This window comes from Anastrepha obliqua, chromosome 1, assembly GCF_027943255.1.
Source record: "Anastrepha obliqua isolate idAnaObli1 chromosome 1, idAnaObli1_1.0, whole genome shotgun sequence".
Lineage (NCBI taxonomy): Eukaryota > Metazoa > Arthropoda > Insecta > Diptera > Tephritidae > Anastrepha > Anastrepha obliqua.
Genome location: NC_072892.1, coordinates 61,189,269 through 61,208,603, shown reverse-complemented (window position 1 = coordinate 61,208,603; position 19,335 = coordinate 61,189,269). Strand labels below are relative to the sequence as shown.

At 35.4% G+C, this 19,335-nt stretch overlaps 1 protein-coding gene across 1 annotated transcript in view; it reads right to left on the bottom strand.

Annotated features, from left to right (window-relative positions):
• Positions 1 to 19,335, bottom strand: part of LOC129253191 (irregular chiasm C-roughest protein-like) — a 215,594-nt gene that overhangs the window by 160,863 nt on the left and 35,396 nt on the right. The window contains exons 3-5 of the mRNA XM_054891468.1: positions 10,953 to 11,190; positions 5,430 to 5,573; positions 691 to 885 (exon numbers count right to left, since the gene is read on the bottom strand). Of these exons, the coding sequence (XP_054747443.1) occupies positions 691 to 885; positions 5,430 to 5,573; positions 10,953 to 11,190 (577 nt within the window). The remainder of the gene's footprint in view (positions 1 to 690; positions 886 to 5,429; positions 5,574 to 10,952; positions 11,191 to 19,335) is intronic.

Below are 19,335 nucleotides of genomic sequence, written 5' to 3'. Positions count from 1 at the left end.
AACATTAATCTTCTCGATTGCATCAACACGTCTGGCTGGCTGTAGCTATCTGCATATTGGAGATTTCATAATGGTATCAAAACGGCGCTTTATTGCTACTTGGGAAGTGCCAGAGCGGTAGTTCAACCATTTCTTCTACCTATCTACCAAAACCATCAAGCTTTTAAATTAGATTTTTCATATTTAGTTGATCAAAAATAAGTTTTGAAAAATGTTTAGTTTGGTTGAGTTAAGCAGATTTTTGAACCCTCTGGAAACTGGGATATTTCTACTAAGCCGCTAATAAATAATAAGCCCAGTTCTATCGGTTTTGGAAATTGAATTACAAAAACTGTTAAACGCGTTTGCTCATGTATGAAAGCTCATCAGGCACCCTGTATAAACGCACATCAACAGGTACATTTAAGACTTGGCACGAATAAATATATGTAAATGTGAAAGTAAATATTTGTATAATCGTTGTGGAAATATTTAATTAAATAACCTAACCTTGCAACTTTTCTACCTAACAAAGATTTTTTAATCCCTCTTTTGATTTAATTTTTTTTTTTTGGCAAATATGCAACTAAATCCTTTTGAACATTTACATTTTTGTGCTCGGGTGCTTTATTTGTGTTTGCATTACATATGTACATACACACTACATACATACATACACACATACATATTATATCTATAGCATTTACTTACATTTCACATCCAGACGCGCCTCCACCGGCACCGATTTCGCCGTATAGGACTCATGAAAGGCGAGGCAACGCAATATATCGCCATGTCGTTCTCGCATTGCTGTCACCTGGACTACAGATGTAGCTGACCAAGTGCGAGGATTATCCGGTTCAGTGTTGTTGGTTTGCGGATGAATGGGTTGAATCTCTTGGTCACCTAAAATACAGGAATACGAAAATGAAGAAAAAGATGAGTTAGAATGTGAATGAATTATGGGAAGTTATAAAAGGTGAGCTAAAGAAGTGTGTGTGGCGCGACTAGTTGAGGACGCAAATAAATAATTAATCTTAGTAAAAAGTTAATTATGCGGATGTGAATGAGAAATTGAGTGGGAAAAGAGAAAAGGGTATTAAGAGTGCACACAAAATAATTCAAATAAGTAAAGTAAATGAAAATGTGCGATGAAAGCATAATTGTGTGAATGTAGTAAAATATTCGTGAGAGCTCAGTAACAGCAGCAGAGCGAGTACTGGAGTAGTAGAAGTAAAAGTGTGTGTGTAGAGTAGTAAAAGTGTGGCAGTACCACTAAAAAGAGCTGGATAGTGAATGGCTGCTGAGTAGTATTTAGTGTAGGATTATTGTGAGAAAAGGTAAATAAAATTATAGCTCAACATGGGACTTAGTGGTGGGATGGTGAAAAGTTAGTGTGTGTTGGAGCATGTGCGAGTTGCTTATCGAATGGTTACAGAAGTGAAAGTAGCAAAAATTAAAATAATATTCAAAAAAAAGTGACTGCTTTATAAAGGGTGATTTTTTAAAACACACGTAAAATTCAGAAAAATGCATGATATTTTTATTTAAATCGATAGTACAGTCCATATAATTTAATGTTTGAAGATTATTTCATGCAAATGTTGACCGCGACTGCGCTTCAAATGGTTCATCCGCTTAGTCCAATTTTGGCATAATCTTTCACATATTTCAGCCGGTATCTCACATATAAATGCTTTAATGTTGTCTTCCAATGCGTTAATTAAAGCAGTCTTGTCTGAATAGACATGATCTTTAACATAGCCCCACAAAAAATAATCTAAAGGCATTATATGGCACGATCTGGGTGGCCAATCGACAGGTTTCGAACGTGAAATATAATGTTCATCGAACTCGCCTCTCAACAAGTCTATTGTTACGCGTGCTGTGTGGCATGTGGAACCGTCTTGCTGAAACCACATGTAATGCAAGTCAAGCTCGTGCATTTTGGGCAAAAAAAAGTTGGATATCATTTCACGGTAGCGCTCACCATTCACAGTTACGTTACGATTCGCAGCATCTTTGAATAAGTACGGTCAAATGATAGGTCCAGTCCATAACCCGCACCAAACGGTGACATTTTCTGAATACATTGGTAGCTCTTGCAATTCTGCTGGCTGAGCTTCACTCCAAAATCGACAATTCTGCTTATTTACGTCCAAAAATGAGCTTCGTCGCTGAACACAATATTTCGATAAAAAAGTGGATCTTCGGCCAACTTTCCTAGAGCCCATTCACCAAAAATTCTGGGTTGCGGTAGGTCGTTTGGCTTCAATTCTTACATCAGCTGTATTTTGAAAGGCTTCACACCTAAATCCTTTGGCAAAATTTTCCACGTCGTTGAGTAACAGCAACGAATCCATAATTGCTGGTCATCATTAACACTGGCCGATACAGCTGCGATATTTTCTTCAGTTCGCACTCTATGTAAGCGTGTTGGTGGTTTGATGTCCAATAATGTAAATTTGGTCTAAATTTAGTCCCAATAGCTCGAATAGCCGCTTCAATGGGTCGGTTAAACTGACAATAAAGTGGAAGAAGCGCGCGATAAACTTTCTTAACAGAACATGCATTTTTATAATAAAATTCTATGATTTGCAAGCGTTGTTCGTTTGTAAGACGATTCATGGTTAAATTATAGACCAAACTGAAGATGTTTGACAGTGAAACAAAACACGAAACGTGCGACAGCTATTTAAACCAACTGTTTGAAAAGATAATAGCTAAAAAATCACCCGTTACAATAAGGGAAAGTATTGCAAAGCGACACCTAATAACCACCAACCAGTGTCAATATCGACACGAGATTAAATTTATTTGAAAACAAATTTTGTATTAAAAACTAAAACCGAATGAGGATATAGGTTGGCTGAATAGTATTGAAAAGTGGCACAAATCAACCCGCAGGGGAATCAAAATTTATTATTTATTATTAAATCTTTATTTTCCCTCTATTTGAAAAAAAAAAAACACAAAAAAAAACGATTTGCAAATGTTTTATTTTTGATCATTATCTGCCTACCAGCCACTTAGGTTGCCTTTCCCATTTTGCAAATGGCTTTATTCTTTTCCAAAATATTCTCCTTGATAGTCAATATACTTCCGCTTTCACTTGAACCAATTTTCAAAGCACTTTTGTCACTCAGAAATTGATACATATATGCAAGACAAGTTGTTTAAAGGCTTCAACAGCTTCTTCGGGCCTTGAAAAACGTTGACCTCGCATTTGGCCCCAAAAAAGAAAAAGAAATCACTAAGTGCCAAATCAAGATTTTAAAGCGCATGATCCATTAACCCAGTGAGTGCTCAGAAGCTCTCTTCTGTAAGTCGATACGTAAGGGATGTTTTGGTGAAGGATGATTGCGGTTTGTTTAAGTCTTCGAAAACTTCTAGCAAAAAAAAAAAAACAAAAAAAATGGTTGGATTCTAACTACTCAGGTTTAAGTATTTTAAATATCTCTGGTAGTGATGTGACCATATTTTCCGAACACTTCCGAAAAAACAGGCGACCACTTGTTTTGAGATGCCTCTTCCGCGAATAACTTTTGTTGGGCTAAGATCGTTGGGTGTTCCAACCCATACCGTCAATTGTTGTTTTGTTTCCAGTTCATACGTATAGATCCAAGATTCATCACCTCTTGTGACGTCATAAACGAGCTTTCAACTACAGCAGCCGAATTTCTTCAACATTTCTTTAGACCAATCGACGCGAGTCCTTTTTTGAGACATTGTCAAATTATGCGGTAACCTAGACTTGTTCTCATTGTCTTCTGGACGACCGAATATTCATGCAGTATTTAATATATACTGGCGCTGCTTCTACCTTGCGATATGTCACATTATGGGGTGAGTTATCAATTGACACACAGCAAGATATTTTCTGGTACAACAACCTTTTTTGGACGGCCTTCACAAAATTCATCCTGTAAGGATCGACGGCCATGTTGGAAATCTTTATACCAGCGCTTCATAGTGGCTAAGTGTGGTACGTCAACGTCATTGTGCACTCCTTTTTCGATAATCCACATCGAAAATGGTAACAAATCAAGCCATACAAGTTTTCACGGGTTAATTTCATTTGTTGACGAGATGCATTTTTCTCCTCAGTGAAAAAGAACATATAAAGGACGTATGTGAAAACCTTATATGTATGGTAAGTTAATGCTAAAAAATACCAAACTTTTCGATAAAAATGTCGAATAACATTTCATCATACGTAGTTTAGCAAAAGCGACTCTTTTAAAAGGCAACGGTATTTGAAGTTGACATGCCAGAGTAGTTTCTTTTTAAACGGAAGGAATCGGAATTCTCTGTTTTGGAAAGTTTATCAATCACAGAAATTTATAAGACAAATGACGGAAGTGTTACAAAAATTCCAACTCTTTCATTTCCAAGTGTGCGTCGATGATGTGTACGATATTGTTTGAGCAGTTACCATAGGCCTCTCAGCTAAACCAGTATTCTATACTGTACATGCAGTAGCCACCATGGTCTAATGGTTTGGTGCGTGACTACTATTCGAATGAGCACGGGCTCGAATCCCTAGGCACGAAACACCAAATGATGGAGAAAGTTTTTTTTAATACCGGTCGCTCATAGGCAGATAATGTAAAAGCTTCTCATAAAAAAACATCAGTCGTTCGGAGGAGGCATAAAACTGTAGGTTCCTCCACTTGTGGAAAAATATTAAAACGAACACCACAAATAGGTCAAAGATCTCGGCTAAACCTCGGTAGCCGAATGAATTGGTACGTGACTACCATCCGGCACTGCCCAAGTTTGAAACTTTGGGCGTGAAATACGAAATGATAGAAAACGGCCGACAATGGCAACCTGTAAGTGCATTTCTTCCATGAAAAAACTCCCAATAAAAAATTAGCTGCCATTTGGAGGCGGCGTAAAACTGTAAGCCCCTTCTTTTGTTCAAAAAATATTAAGACACCACCATTTGGATATATACATTTTTAGAACCCTGCTTCAGCATTATCCTGTCTAAGATTCATTGATCCGTTGCGTTCCGAAACTCTAGTCTTAGTAATGGGTCCTTGCGAAATCATATATTTTTTACTGCATTTCTTTACTCTGTCATTTAAGTGTATCTATGAGTTTTTAAGCAACAAATCCACTTGCTATTTGACAAGATATGGAGACGATTTCCCAGAGATTTCAAAGTTGTAGCAGCTCTAAGTCAAGTGCAGTACAATGAAATCACGCTGTTTTTATTTAAATATCTAATTTAATTTAAGGCCCCATAAGCAGCACAATTAAATTTGGAAGGTGCAAGACATCCGTCTACTTTTATATTCAAAACCATCAAACTCTAAATTGTAGTTGCCTGATTAAAAGTTTCAACTGTACAAATGTAATGATTGCTCAAATATGAATGACGACTTTCGTACAAAAATAAATTTTGCAAATTTTGTAGCAAAAAATACTCTCTGGATACTTACCAAGATACCACTTAAGCGTCGCCGGTGGATTGCCATAGTGCGATACGCATTTAACGGTTGCCAGTGCGCCAGAGTCGATGGTGATATTATGCCCAGGTGGCACATGTGCGCCCTCATACTCCAGACGTGGACGTTGTGGCACAACTGTGAAATTAATGAAAAAACGAGATAAGTGAGAAAATGATATATGGAATTAGAATGGAATGGAACAAGAATTTAACGAGAGGATAGTGGAGAGAGAGAGAGAGAGGGACTTAATTGAATTGCGGCACAAAGCCAACGCAAATAAAACGCAAATTATTATAAATAGCTACAAAGTGAAGTGTTTTGTACGGGACGTATGAGCGATGATACCCCGACGATGGTGGCTTTGTTCTGTGCCGTTGGATTGTTGTTAAGCGGTCACATTAATGTCATATCCATTTTCCGGAAGTGTAAATGAAGTTTGCTTGTATGCTGCATGTGGCTATGTGTGCCAGCTCACAGTTCATATAATCAGCACAAACAAATGTGGATGTATGTATTTTAATTAAATTCAACATACACACACAGTTATAAATGCAACATCGCACCTTGAGAGAAAGTTGGTAATCGGATAGGAGTTAATGTCAGGAGGTATGTGAAGTAGAAAGTTGGTTTTCGAAGGTAGAATTGCATTGTTTATACTAAACACACATAAATACACTAGGGTGCAACGCTTTTCATACTAAAAAAGTGGTACTGATTTTCCAGCGGAAATGTAAAATCTCTTATATTTAAATGTTCCATTCCGATTTCTGATTTGTACATTATATTAATTTTAAGACTCCTACCAATATATTTCGGAAAAATAAACAGTTTTACATGATCTGGACCGATTGAAAAAAAAAAATCGAGTTTTTTATAAAAAAAAAAATAGTTTATAAAAAGATATATATTTTTTTAGTCATCTCAGATGATAAACGAGTGTAAGTTTAAAGGGACTTCATGAAAGGATTTACAAATTTTATCAACAGTATAAAAACTGTGATACCAAAATAAATATAAAAAGGGGCGTGAATGGGTTAATTTTCCTAGAATTAAAAAATGTAAGAAAATACCTTTAAAATAATACCTTAGAAGTATAAAGCGGTCAAGATTGGCTGAGTTATTTAAGTTTTTCTTAAACCTGTCTAAAAAAAAAAATAGTTTATAAAAATATATATATTTTTTTAGTCATCTCAGATGATAAACGAGTGTAAGTTTAAAGGGACTTCATGAAAGGATTTACAAATTTTATCAACAGTATAAAAACTGTGATACCAAAATAAATATAAAAAGGGGCGTGAATGGGTTAATTTTCCTAGAATTAAAAAATGTAAGAAAATACCTTTAAAATAATACCTTAGAAGTATAAAGCGGTCAAGATTGGCTGAGTTATTTAAGTTTTTCCTAAACCTGTCTTCCAAAAAAGGTGAAAACCTCATCATTTAGATTCCGTTGCTAAAATTTTAAAAAAATTTTATGCAGATCTTTTTCAAGCTACTCTCGAAGGAAATTAAGAAAATAAAAATTTTTCAAGATGAATTTTACAAAAAAAAAAACATTTTTCAAGATGAATTTTATAAAAAAAAGCTTTCATATCGAAGAATTTTATTAAAAAAAAAAATTTTGGAATATGAACTTTATTAAACAAATTTGTTCACAAAAAAAAACACGTTTTTCAAAATTAATTTTTTTGAAAAAATGGATATTTCGAGGTATTTTCAATTCAAGAAAATTTTAAAGTTGGAGGAAAAATTTTGATAGAGGTCTTTGAATTTTTTGAGGTGCTTATAGTGCTTATAGGTTAAAAAAAAGAATAAAAATCAACTTTTTTCTACATGTTTTTGATATAATATATTCTAAAGAGCAAATATTTCCATTCCCATTCCCATTTCTACTAGCCGTCGCCCCTGAGCAGGCAATGGCAAACCTCCGAGTATATTTCTGCCATGAAAAAGCTCCTCATAAAAATATCTGCCGCTGTCTCTCCATTTGTGGAACAACATCAAGACGCACACCATAAATAGGAGGAGCTCGGATAACACCCAAAAAGGGTGTACGCGCCAATTATATATACATGTATATATAAACATTCCCATTATTTATGGAACACGATTTCACTCATATGAGTACGTCAGCTGGTTTCGAAATAGTTTATTCTGTTAGTTCAGTTTTCCAAGTCCTTGGCGACGGTTACCGACTCTATCTTCTGATATTCGCTGTAAGGACCTAAGTAGTTAATGAATTGATCGCATAATATCGACACTTGACGAAACCCTACAAAAAAAATCTAACGGCGCCAAATCACAGCTTCGAAGTGGTCAAAAGACATAGCCGAAACAACTGATCACATAACTTTCGAACAAGGCGCGCAGATGAGCAATTGTGGTATGAGCTGTGTGGCATGGCACATCATCCAGCTCAAATCAAAGATTGCCGAAGTCCATACTTTCAATTTCTGGGAAAATAATATTAATTTATGTATCCTCTGTATTGCTCGCCGTTGGTGGGAATGACGTCTCCATCAGCATTTTCAAAGAAAAATAAGTCAATGATGCCACCCGTCCGAAATCATCAGCAAACCGGCAGAATAGTTTGGCACTTTTGCTTGATATCTTAGCCTCCGTTGTGAAAATCAGAAACTGGATGTGATCAGAAAAGATAAATTTTGCTTCTTTTCAATAAATCCATCTACAAAACATTGACTTGCAATAGGCTTGCAATATTTTCTAACGTTGTTCAAATGTAAAGCGACTCATTTCGTTCTGGGGAGGTATGCTATTGATTTACTGTTAAGAACTCCAGCTTGAAAGAATGCTGCTCGAATAATTTATTATCTAAAAAAAAATTTCATGCGGACCACCCTCTTAATACTTACATACTACATAAGAATTAGTGTAAATGCGTTTAATGCCAGCACCTTGCACTATCTTTAGCACCAGAAGAGCATCACAGTTAGGTTGAGGCCAACTTACTTATTTTATTTTAGTTGTCCCTGGATCTAGCTGAGGCTAATGACACACAAACTTAAGCACAGTTAAGCAGACCACTAATTTGCTTAGCAGCTGCAAAGGAAATGGATGCATTTTGTACACACGCACATATACACGCGCACTAACAAATACATAGAGCCATTGTGTTGGAAAATTAGATAAGATTTGAAATTAATTAAGTTTTAAGAGGCCAACCACAGCTTGAGCTAAAGCAACAGGGTAACAAATTATGTAGATTGGCCTCAGCTGTAACAACTTTAAATTTACTTTTTTCATTTCATTTTTGAATACTCTTATATCCCCTTACGTTGGTAAGTCTTTGGTTAGTTTGGTCAACAACCTAGGGCTACATAATTTAATTAACCTGTTCGGTGTCGCTTTAACTAAGAGACAAGTGCATACACGCACGCAGGTATGTGTGTGTGTGAAAGAGGTAGAGAAAATTGCAAGAGCCTGTGATGAGGTCAATTGTGAGGCGTTAAGTTTGTGACATTCGAACAGGAAGTGAAATTGATTGACTTAAACGAGTTGTAGTACCAAAGCAAGCAGGTTTCAAAGAAAAGCAAAAAAACAAAAAACTGAAAGTGCGAGAATGGCTAAGTAAGATTTTGAAAATTAGAAAAAATAACAACTAATAATATGAAACTTATATACGAAATGCTTCTCTTCAAAAGGCAATTTCAAAACAAAAAAAAAAACGTTAAAAAAAAAATTAATAATATAATATCAACAATAAAAAAAAATATATATTATAAATAAAACGACCCCAGAAACCTCCGACTGGCAAGCTCAAAAAAATATTGAAAAAAATTTTCGTCGGCGGGGGGGCATCCACTGTTCTGATTTTTTAAAATCCGATGATTGCAGAGATTAAAAATAATTCTCACTCAATAACATAATTTGGTTTTTCGCAGAATAAATAAAAAAATATAAATAAAAATTCGAACAAAAATACTTGTCTTAATTAAAAACTTCTAGCAGGGGGTTTTTGTCCTTAAGCGAGAGAAATATTTTATTTTTCAACAGAAATCACATCACATTGAATAATTTGAAAAACAGATAATTGAGGAGGCTTTCTTTGAAACTATTTAATATGGGTTTGGGGAAAAAGAAATCCATTCTTTTAATTTTTTTATTTTGCACAAATGACTTACAACTTTTTTATAGTTGATCTTTAGCTCCTGAGCGATGCTTCCACTAACTTTAATTAACGGTTAACTCTGATTATTTCTGCGATTTTTTCGACATTTTCTTTAACACCAAATATGCCTGAAGGGAATTGAGGAAACCAAAATTGCACGTAACTAGCTGTTACAGTATCAGCACCATAAACACTTTTCATAATCTCAGCTGCCTGACTTGCATTTTGGCTTTCATCAAAGAAATACCTTAAAGTGTACCGAATGTGCTCTTTGTTGACTTCCATTGTCAACACCCTGTAACTCACAACTGAATGGAACAAACAGAAAACAGCAAAATAATTTTTTTAGTGTGAAATGCCGCCTTGACAAAGAGCATAAACTTTAAAGTGTTAGATCGATGCTTTACGAGATATCGGTTATTACAGCCATCCGCCGAGAAAATAATGGCTTCCAAACTATTATTTTATTTTTCAACAGAAATCACGTAATTTTTAATAATTTGAAAAACAGATATTTGAGGAGACTTGTAATAAAAGTTATCAATTTTTGTTTTTAAGTGAGTTCGAAAATATCACTTAAAGTTTTCGTTATTTACAAAAACTTTTGAAAATATTGAAACATATTTTTAAACTTTGGTATTTAGCAAATCCAAAAATTCCTGAGTAACAAACTTAACGCAGTGTGAAAAATTATTTGTAAACCTTTTTTTTTGTAATAGGCGATCAAATTGTAGCCGCCATCTTAGAAGTAGCTAAGTATGAAAAGTATATAATTTAAACTATTTTTATACGGATGCTGAAAAAACTCAAAATTAAAAAAAAATTATTACAATTAAAAAAGGTGGCACAAAACTAGTCATCCAATTTTGTTTTCGAATAACTTTTTTATTAAACAAAAAAAAAGTAGTGTGAGTGATATAAATTTTTATAGTACGATTATAATATCTGGACTTGTGAACGAGACAGCTGCAGTATACAAACAGACAAGAAATGGGACGCGTAAAGGTTCACAAAAATATTTGCTTCACTCAAGATCCTTTCTTTTAATTTAGTAAAAAAATATTCAGAAATAAAACTGGACGATTAATTTTGCGCCACTTTATAATATATATTCAATATAATGAAATGGATGTATTCTGTAGCAATTAAAGTTTTCGCATAACTTTTCTGTTGAATTTGTGTACAAAGCTAAATTTTCTATATTAGGCAAAAACATTAATATTCTTAACGTTTAGATTTTAGTTTGTTTCAAAACTTCTAAATATATCTGCATTTTTACTTCAGCTTGATTCTAAACCTACACCAGTTTTTGTCACAATCTCTTTCTCCGTCTCATTCGCTATCTCGTGTCATAGACACCCAACAGATTTTCTTTTCATTTCTTACCTCTGACAACCAGTCGCACTGGCTGGCTGGTGAGTGCATCTTGTGTCGTAAAATCACTCGCCGTCACCTGGCACTCCCACAAGCCATCATCGAAGTCCAGCGTCGCCGAGCGTATCCACAGCGAACAGTCGCCGCCAATTTGCATAGGCGGCGGATGTAAATCCAGATGCAGGCCGCCGCCGCTGCTGCTAGAGGGGCGTGCAGCCCATTCGTATTTTTTCGCATAGATGCCGACAGGCTGTAAGAGAGAAAAGTGAAATAAAAACAGGCGAAGTAGTAACTTATTTCATGGAAACATGTGCGAGTAGTAAAATAAGTTGTGGCAGGATACATAAAGATGAAGACAAAATTAAAAAATAATAAATCTAAAACAAAATAACAAAAAAAAAATAACCACGTGTTGACAAGTGTTGTCATTATTCATTTATTTATTTTTTTTAATTTCAGTTAATCTTTTATAAAAATATATAGAGTTGAATTTACAAAGAAATACCATTTTATCCAATTTTTATATAAGATTTTTACAAGTCCGACCAAAATTCATCAAAATTTCAAACCTTTTAGCGAAAAAGTAAAAAAAGTTTCGTACGCAGTTATATTAAATTTTCTTTTGCCACTTGCTACACGAGGAGATAAGGCCAGCAGTTAGCAAGCAAGTAAATTTTCACATAATAAAATTTATGTTTGAAGAAGCTCAAAATTAGAATAAATTTGTTCTAATTTAAAAAAAAAAAAAAAAAAATTGTGTATTCATTAAATCTAAAATAATTATAAAAACGCTGAATGAAAAGTGTGAAATATTGATGGAAATTGGATGAATGTTTAAATATTTTGGTAAAATTCTGACACTTGGACTTATGTAGTTATAATAGCTTTTATTACATAGAAAGAAATAGATATTTTACAAAAAAATAAAAAATAAAAATAAGTAAAATTATGGTATACTAGTGCCATGTTGAGCAAGCGTGTTTACCCCATGCCTGACACTTATTCAGGCATCAATATTTGTGTGTGAGATATCTTTAGAAAACATACGCATATTTTTGTGATTGCCTGTTGCAACAGTGGCAGCCGTCTACAGCGAAAAGCTACTCTACCTGCAACGACTGCCACTCTGCCACACTGCTCTTACTTCGCTGTCGGCTACATGGCTTTTGAAGTGGGCTCACATATATTGAAATAAATATGAACTTGTACTCGTGTGCTTGTATATTTGTATATGTATGTGTGTGTAATTAAGTTTCGCATATTTGTGCAATGCAACATGCATTGTGTGGAGCGTGTATGTGGCAGGAAGGAAGGATTTTCGAATTAGTTGCTTGTTTGCTAATTGGAAATTAAATTACAATTACTTGCCGCAGGATAAAAGTTCAAATACGAAGACATGAGCTGAATACTTTTGCGGCAAATTATTCCTGCTTTGTTGTTTTTGCTGTCACTGCTTTCAATCGGCAATGCTGTTGCACCTGTCAACGTTGTTATTGGTAGGGCGTAATTTTATTAGCTGCTACAATGGTCGGGTATTGCAAGTTGCATGTTAAGTTGTTACCTAGTCAGTGAATGTCATGTTGGGTGCGCGTAGTTGTATTTGTACTCGTATAAAAGTATGTTAAGAATGTAGTATACCTTCAGGTGACTAATTGAAGTGATACTCCTTTACTTACATGCATACGCATATATGTATGTACTAAAGACGTAAATATGCGCGGTAATTAGTGATACCGGGATTTTGTGACACTTTTGACACATTTCCGAAATATAATATAATTGAATGCGACTTTTTATACAATAAAAATTTTAATTAAATTCCCGACTGTCGGGATTGGTTCTGGGATTGGTTATGGGATGTAATTTTCCTAAATACAGTAAAAATTCCAAGGAGTGTTTTTTTTTAAATACTTTTAATACATTGCAAAATACTAGAATTGGATTCGGGATTGGTTCACGGGATACGACTTTTTAAAATATTTTTTTCATTGAAAATTGAAGATTGAAGATTGATCTATAACTTTTTTAAACACACTTGAAATTCAATACGAATTTTTTGTAAAATTTTTTATTCAGATTTTCAAATATCGGAATTGGTTCCTTGATATAACTTTCTTAAATACACTTAACATTCAATGAGCCTTTTTTGTACAATTTTTTATTCCAACCCCGAAATATAGCCATTGGATTCGGGATTTATTTTGGCACAAAACTTTCATAAATGCAGTTAAAGTTCAATACGAGATTTTTTATAGACCCTCTTAGTGTAATCCCGAAATAACGGGAACTTTTTTATAAACTTTTTCATTGATGTCCCGAAACATGGGGATAGGTTTCGGGATTAGTCCGGTTATATAACTTTCTTAAATACAGTAAAAATTCAATATGACTCCCAAAAAACTGAAATTTAGAAAAAATAGGTACAGACACTAAAATGTGTGAAAAATGCGACGAGCGCGGTCGTAGAAAACAGTTTTGAAGAGAAATTTAAAAAATATTTTTCGTTGGGATACAGTTATTGGCCCATAGTAATAAACGAATTAAACGTAGATTTTAATAATTTTTGATTTTAAAAATATTAAATAAAACAGTTGTAAATTATGTATACTGAAAAAATATATTTTGTTATCAATATTTTGCTACCTCAGATGATGTAAATACCACCAGAAACTTAAAAGGAGCTTTACGAGGCTTGAGGCCGAGACTTGGTATGCCCGATAAAGCTTTGACAAAGAAGAAGATGAAGAATTTATGAAACATACTTTTCATTCATTTAGTACTTTATAGCGCCAACTTATCAGCTGCCCCTCGTATGCATTCACAATACTTCTTGCTTGAAATCTGCAGCTTGTGGTTGAACTTCCACCTAAGTTTATTCTGAGTGTATCTGCTGTTTGTTGTTGTTGTTACCTTCAACACAACTTCTTGTTACGTTAATTTCCCGTGTTGTTGTCGGCAATATTCTTCTTGCTTGCCTTCGGATTAGCTTTTCATGTCTTGATTTTTGCTGTCAGCGATAATAGCGCAAATTAATGAAATTGTGTACTTGTACTATGTGGCATGCCACTGGCGCTGAAAAAAGGTTGGGAAGAGTCGCTACGTTACACAAACAAACATCTAGAACAAAATGCTTTAAGCCGTAATTAATTTATTTGAGCTAACTGTGCGACAAGACTAAATGAGGAGCAGAGTATCAAAAACAGGTAGGTTGATACATTGAGAGGCCATTTGTTTGGTAGTATTTCGATTTATTTGTATTAATTTCTAAAATTATTTTTTATTTGTTTATTAGTGTAATTTAGTCTATGAATGCCAACAATGTTCTTACAGACTACTAAAGGAGTTAAAAAAGTAAGTCCAGGATAAAAAACCAATTAATCAAAAGGTTAATTTTTGTGATTGAAAGATCTATAACTTCAGAGCTTTTGCGATATGAGCATTTAAAGCATATACCGCAAATCTTCGACCTATCTACCAGACAGTTTAATTAATTCTACTTAAAAAAAAATTAACAAAAATAAATAACTGCTCCCTTTTCAAGGAGTCTGTTAAGCTGTATTTATTTATGCGTCATTTATTTTTGCGTCATTTCTAATTAGTTTGCTTGAACATAAATTTCTCAATATTCGTATAGCTTACCAAGAAGAATCTGCTTTGTATTAACTGGTGATCGCATTGTGAACCCATTTGCTATGTAGGGGTCCAAGTAACCATCACACTTTTGTTTCATCTTTTGCAAAGCTCAGTGACAGTGCCGCACAAATTAAGAACTAAGAGTGATAGACTCCTGAGCTTTAATTGACACCTGGCTGCCCCTACATAAGAAAGTACGTTTTCCTAGTTCCTTAGTGTCTATTCCATAGCTTGCGTGATCGCTCAGATTTCAGCCTGAATAACCATTGAAGGGGAAAATTTAGGGAGAAGCTTCGTGAGAAGGCACCAACGTCTACTCTGTTGACAAGCCACGAGCTATCCATGCAGATGGCTGCATTATCAAGTAGTCCTTCAAATTTGTGTATTGAAATGCTCTCAGGAGCAGGGACCATGGCAGAATGGTGTTGCTCAAAGGAGTGTTAAATATTTTATCTATTTATGCACATACTGAGTGTAATATGTTGCAACTATTTATGTGCCTGTGCTGTACTAAAAGCTATGTATTGATAGCAGATCGGTTCCATTTTTTCTATTTGTTTCGGCTCAAGTAAGAATTGTGAGTATATATGGGAAAAGGAAGTTCTACCTTTTCATTGGATGCAGGGTATATTGGTGAAGGTCCTGAAAAAGGGCTCCTCTCTAGGGTGGGAACTGTAGAGGACCATGTAGCTGTGTATAACTAGCAAAGCCCTCTGTAAATTCATTCTTAACAGAATAAGCTTAAAAATCGACGTCACGTTACGCCGACAGTAGGCTGAACTTAGACCGAGAAATTGTACGTATATCAAATAGCCACTCTCCAGATCATAACAGAGTCCAAATGCAGGAAACTCTCTACCTCGCCTTTATTGGCTTTGAGAAGGCCTTTGATCGTCTTCAACATCATTGTATCTAGAACCCACTCCATCAGTAATGATTAATATAATCCAATCTGTAGAAGTTTCAACCACAAAAAGAGTTCAAACTTTTATAAATCGCTGCCTTAGAGCCATTCTGCGTAACTGGTGGGCTGGATATCAAATGACGAGCTCCTTACTCGAAGTGGTCAATTCAAATTGAGATTCGCTAACGAAAATAGGAAATAGGTCGGTCACATAATCCATAAACCCGCAAGGCGTTCGTCATAAAAGACGGCCAAAAGCAACATAGAGGCGAAGACAATTTAATAAAATCCGTACTGTTGATGAGTTGCTCACGTGGCCACAGGTAAAGTTAAAAGCTGCAGATCGACTCCGATGGAACTTTCTTGTTTCGGCACTTTGCGCCCCCGGCCAGCGCTCCAGCAAATAATAATAATAATTGACAGCAGATGCATACGAAGATTAAAATTATGCAAGTAAATATAGGAGTACGTTAATGCAAATGTGAAGTACATGCGTTTCATTGAACCTATAGTTGTATTGACTCTACCAATATTATGGCACGTGAGTTGGCATGGTCACAACTAAACACACATTCTCTGCAAGCACACTCGCACGTAGAGCTGTTTACAACAATAAAATACAAAATATATTATTACGATCTGTGTGAATGTGCGCTTGGGACTGAATACTCGAAATAAATAATTTTCGCAAAAATCATTTGCAGCACTGAATTTACTTGCCACAAATTCGTTTACCATCGATTTTCTGGCACTAAATACAACGCTCAATAGTTGCCATGCGCGTCGTTTAATTGTATGTTTGTGACAGCTATATTCACACCTGAGAGCAGCATCTCTTTATCCCCGTTTCATCGCATGCCTTCACTATCTGTTGAAATTCGCATCTATTCGTACAAAATGCGATTGCGAAATGTCATAAAAATGCCGGTTTTAGTTCAAGCACGCAGAGACTGCTAGCATTGGACTGTTTATTGTTGTTGTTTTTTGAGCTACTAATTGGGTTAGTTTAGGTGTTTTGTGTGGAATGGAATTAAAATTAAATTTGTGCCATATCGCATTAAATGCAGCTCTCGTATATCGAACATAGTTGCGAAGTGTACGTGCCACAAATATATAGCAGCTGCAGCTATTTGTTCTATAAACTTTCGCATTTGCAAATTTGGTAAGCAAATTTGCGGAAAATTGTGCAAAAACAAAAAAAATCATTAGAATGTTTCCTATGCTATTAGCGCTGATGTTTAATGGAATTCTTCGAAACCGAATTATTAAATTTCTGTTCGGCAGAAATTTTGAAAACAATTATTTAAATGAACAATTTCTCTTTTTGAATAAATTTAAATTACATTTCAGAGGTGGGGTAGTGCAATAGGTTTCCGTGAATTGCATTCTTAACTATAACCAGCACCAATTGTAGCGCAGCTAGTTCACATTATTAGTTACTTAGTTAGTGAAGCAAAATGGTGCTACATCGGGGATCACTTATTGGTGAAGTGAAAAGTTCGGAGCCTATTTAACTCAGGACATTACTAAAACACAGTTGATTTTGTGTAGCAAAGCTATTTAAAATCTTCAAAACAGTTGGAAAAAAATTATTATTTTACTTATTGAGAAACCTTATAAAACTGTTGAATGCCACCGTTGGGACGATGTAATTAGACCTCTCCGAGGTTAACTGAGCTTGTCGTAATAATAGATTGGCACTACCAAAAGTTTTTTTACTCCAACGATCCGCTTCATTTAACCGAAATTCGCTCACGGTAGCCATCTTTTTGATATGGAGGCAACATGTGTCAGTATATTAAGAGCCTCCCTAGAACATGATCTAGATGTACCGACTGTAATTGTACAAGCTGATCTTTGTATTCTTGTATTTTCCATTGTAATCTCCTCCAAGGCTTTCCATAAACTTAGACAGCCAAAACCTAAGTATACTAGGTTGAAGACCACATCTTGAATATGATTGCATGCATACATATTTTACTCTTGCTAGACTAGAAACTTATCAGTTAGAAGGGGCTAAAATTAGTAAATAGGGCTCGGTGACCGTGTTGATGGATGGCTCTTTGAAGTTGAGCGGTAAAATTGGTGGATGAGTATTCTGTAATGAGCATTCCATTAAGTTCACGTTTAAGCTACCGAACCACTGTAGCTTTTTCTAAGCTGAAATAGCTGCTATAGAAGAAGTACAGCGTTTTTCAATAGGTGCGCTTCAACTTTTTTCCGATAGGGAGGGCGAACGACGCAATATTTTTTATTTTTCGCTTGTCATTTGTAAACTTCATTAGTATACATTTCATCATGGAACGCTACACACTTGAGCAACGATTGCAAATCATTGAATTTTATTATAAAAATGCTTGTTCTGTTAAGAAAGTTTAAGTCGAAAAATCATCTTCAGTGATGAAGCTCACTTTTGGCTCAATGGCTTTGTCAACAAGCAAAATATGCGTTACCGTTGCATCCCGAAAAAATCACTGTTTGGTGCGGTTTACATGCCGGCGGCGTAATTGGCCCATATTTTTTCGTTGACGAGAACGATCGCCACGTTACTGTGAATGGAAATCGATACCGCGACATGATAAACGATTATTTTTGGCCACAATTGAATGGTATGGACTTAGACGACATGTGGTTTCAACAGGACGAGGCCACAAGCCACACAGCACACGCTACAATTGATTTGTTGAAGAGTAAGTTCGATGAGAGCATTATTTCCAGAAATGGACCGGTCGAATGGCCGCCGTGCTCGTGTGATTTGACGCCTCTAGACTATTTTCTTTGGGGTTATGTGAAGTCAGTGGTCTACAGTAACAAGCCGGCGACGATTTGTGAGCTCAGAGCCAATATTGAACGCGAAATTGCTGGAATTTCGGCCGATTTATGCAAAAGAGTGGTCGAAAATTGGGTTCAACGATTGGACTTCGTAAAACGTGCACGCGGTGGTCATGCAAAAGAAATCGAATTTCATACTTAAATGTATATGTTCAAACTCGATAATAAAAAAAAAATTAGTTAAAAAAGTCAAACCGTTGGTGTTATATTCAAAAAAGTTCAAAAGTTGAATCGCTCTTACTGAAAAACGCTTTAGTTGACTTTCGACTGCATGCGAATACTATGATATAACCTTCATATACTTGGTCACCGGGACGTTGCAGAAAATTGCTGAACAAATAAGTTAGCTATACAGGAGATCTGCGAGGTAGTTTGCTTACAAATTGGGGGTATTGTGTGGAGTGATCTGTTCCTGAAAAGGTGGGATTCGTGTCAACTCAGCGAGAGCGAGGCAAGCACATCAACTTGTACAGTCACGATAACTTTCTGGCTATGCGTGAATCTGTAGGTGTTGGCGGGATCTTCTAAGACTAATAAAGACATAATTTTCGATTGTTGTGGGTGCTCTATCCGAAGACTGTCCACTTGGCATTCATTAGGTAAGACCTGACATTACTTTGAGTCCATTTTACCTGGAAGATGATGCGAATCATATTAACAGCTTTGGCAGAGCTCTCCTGCTTTCACGTAGCTAATATTGAGATTTCTTGGTTCTCACTCGTGTGCTGGTTGGTGCGAATATTTTTTTTGTTTTTCTATACCTGTGGATATATAGATAACAGGCCTGAATTTCCTAAACAGCAGGAAGTAGTTTACAAATTAGTAAATAGTTAGTAGAATAGTCTTTTGACCCCCTTTTTATTATTGCCATGTTAACACCATGTACGAATTAAAGTATCGTCCAAGTAAGCCCTCTAAGGGTTAACCTAGCCTAACTTACATAGGATACCGCCATAGTTAGGTAGGCGTGTGGGCGATTATCATAAGGTGGCCCCGGATTTGATATTCGCAATTAAATCTGGGGGA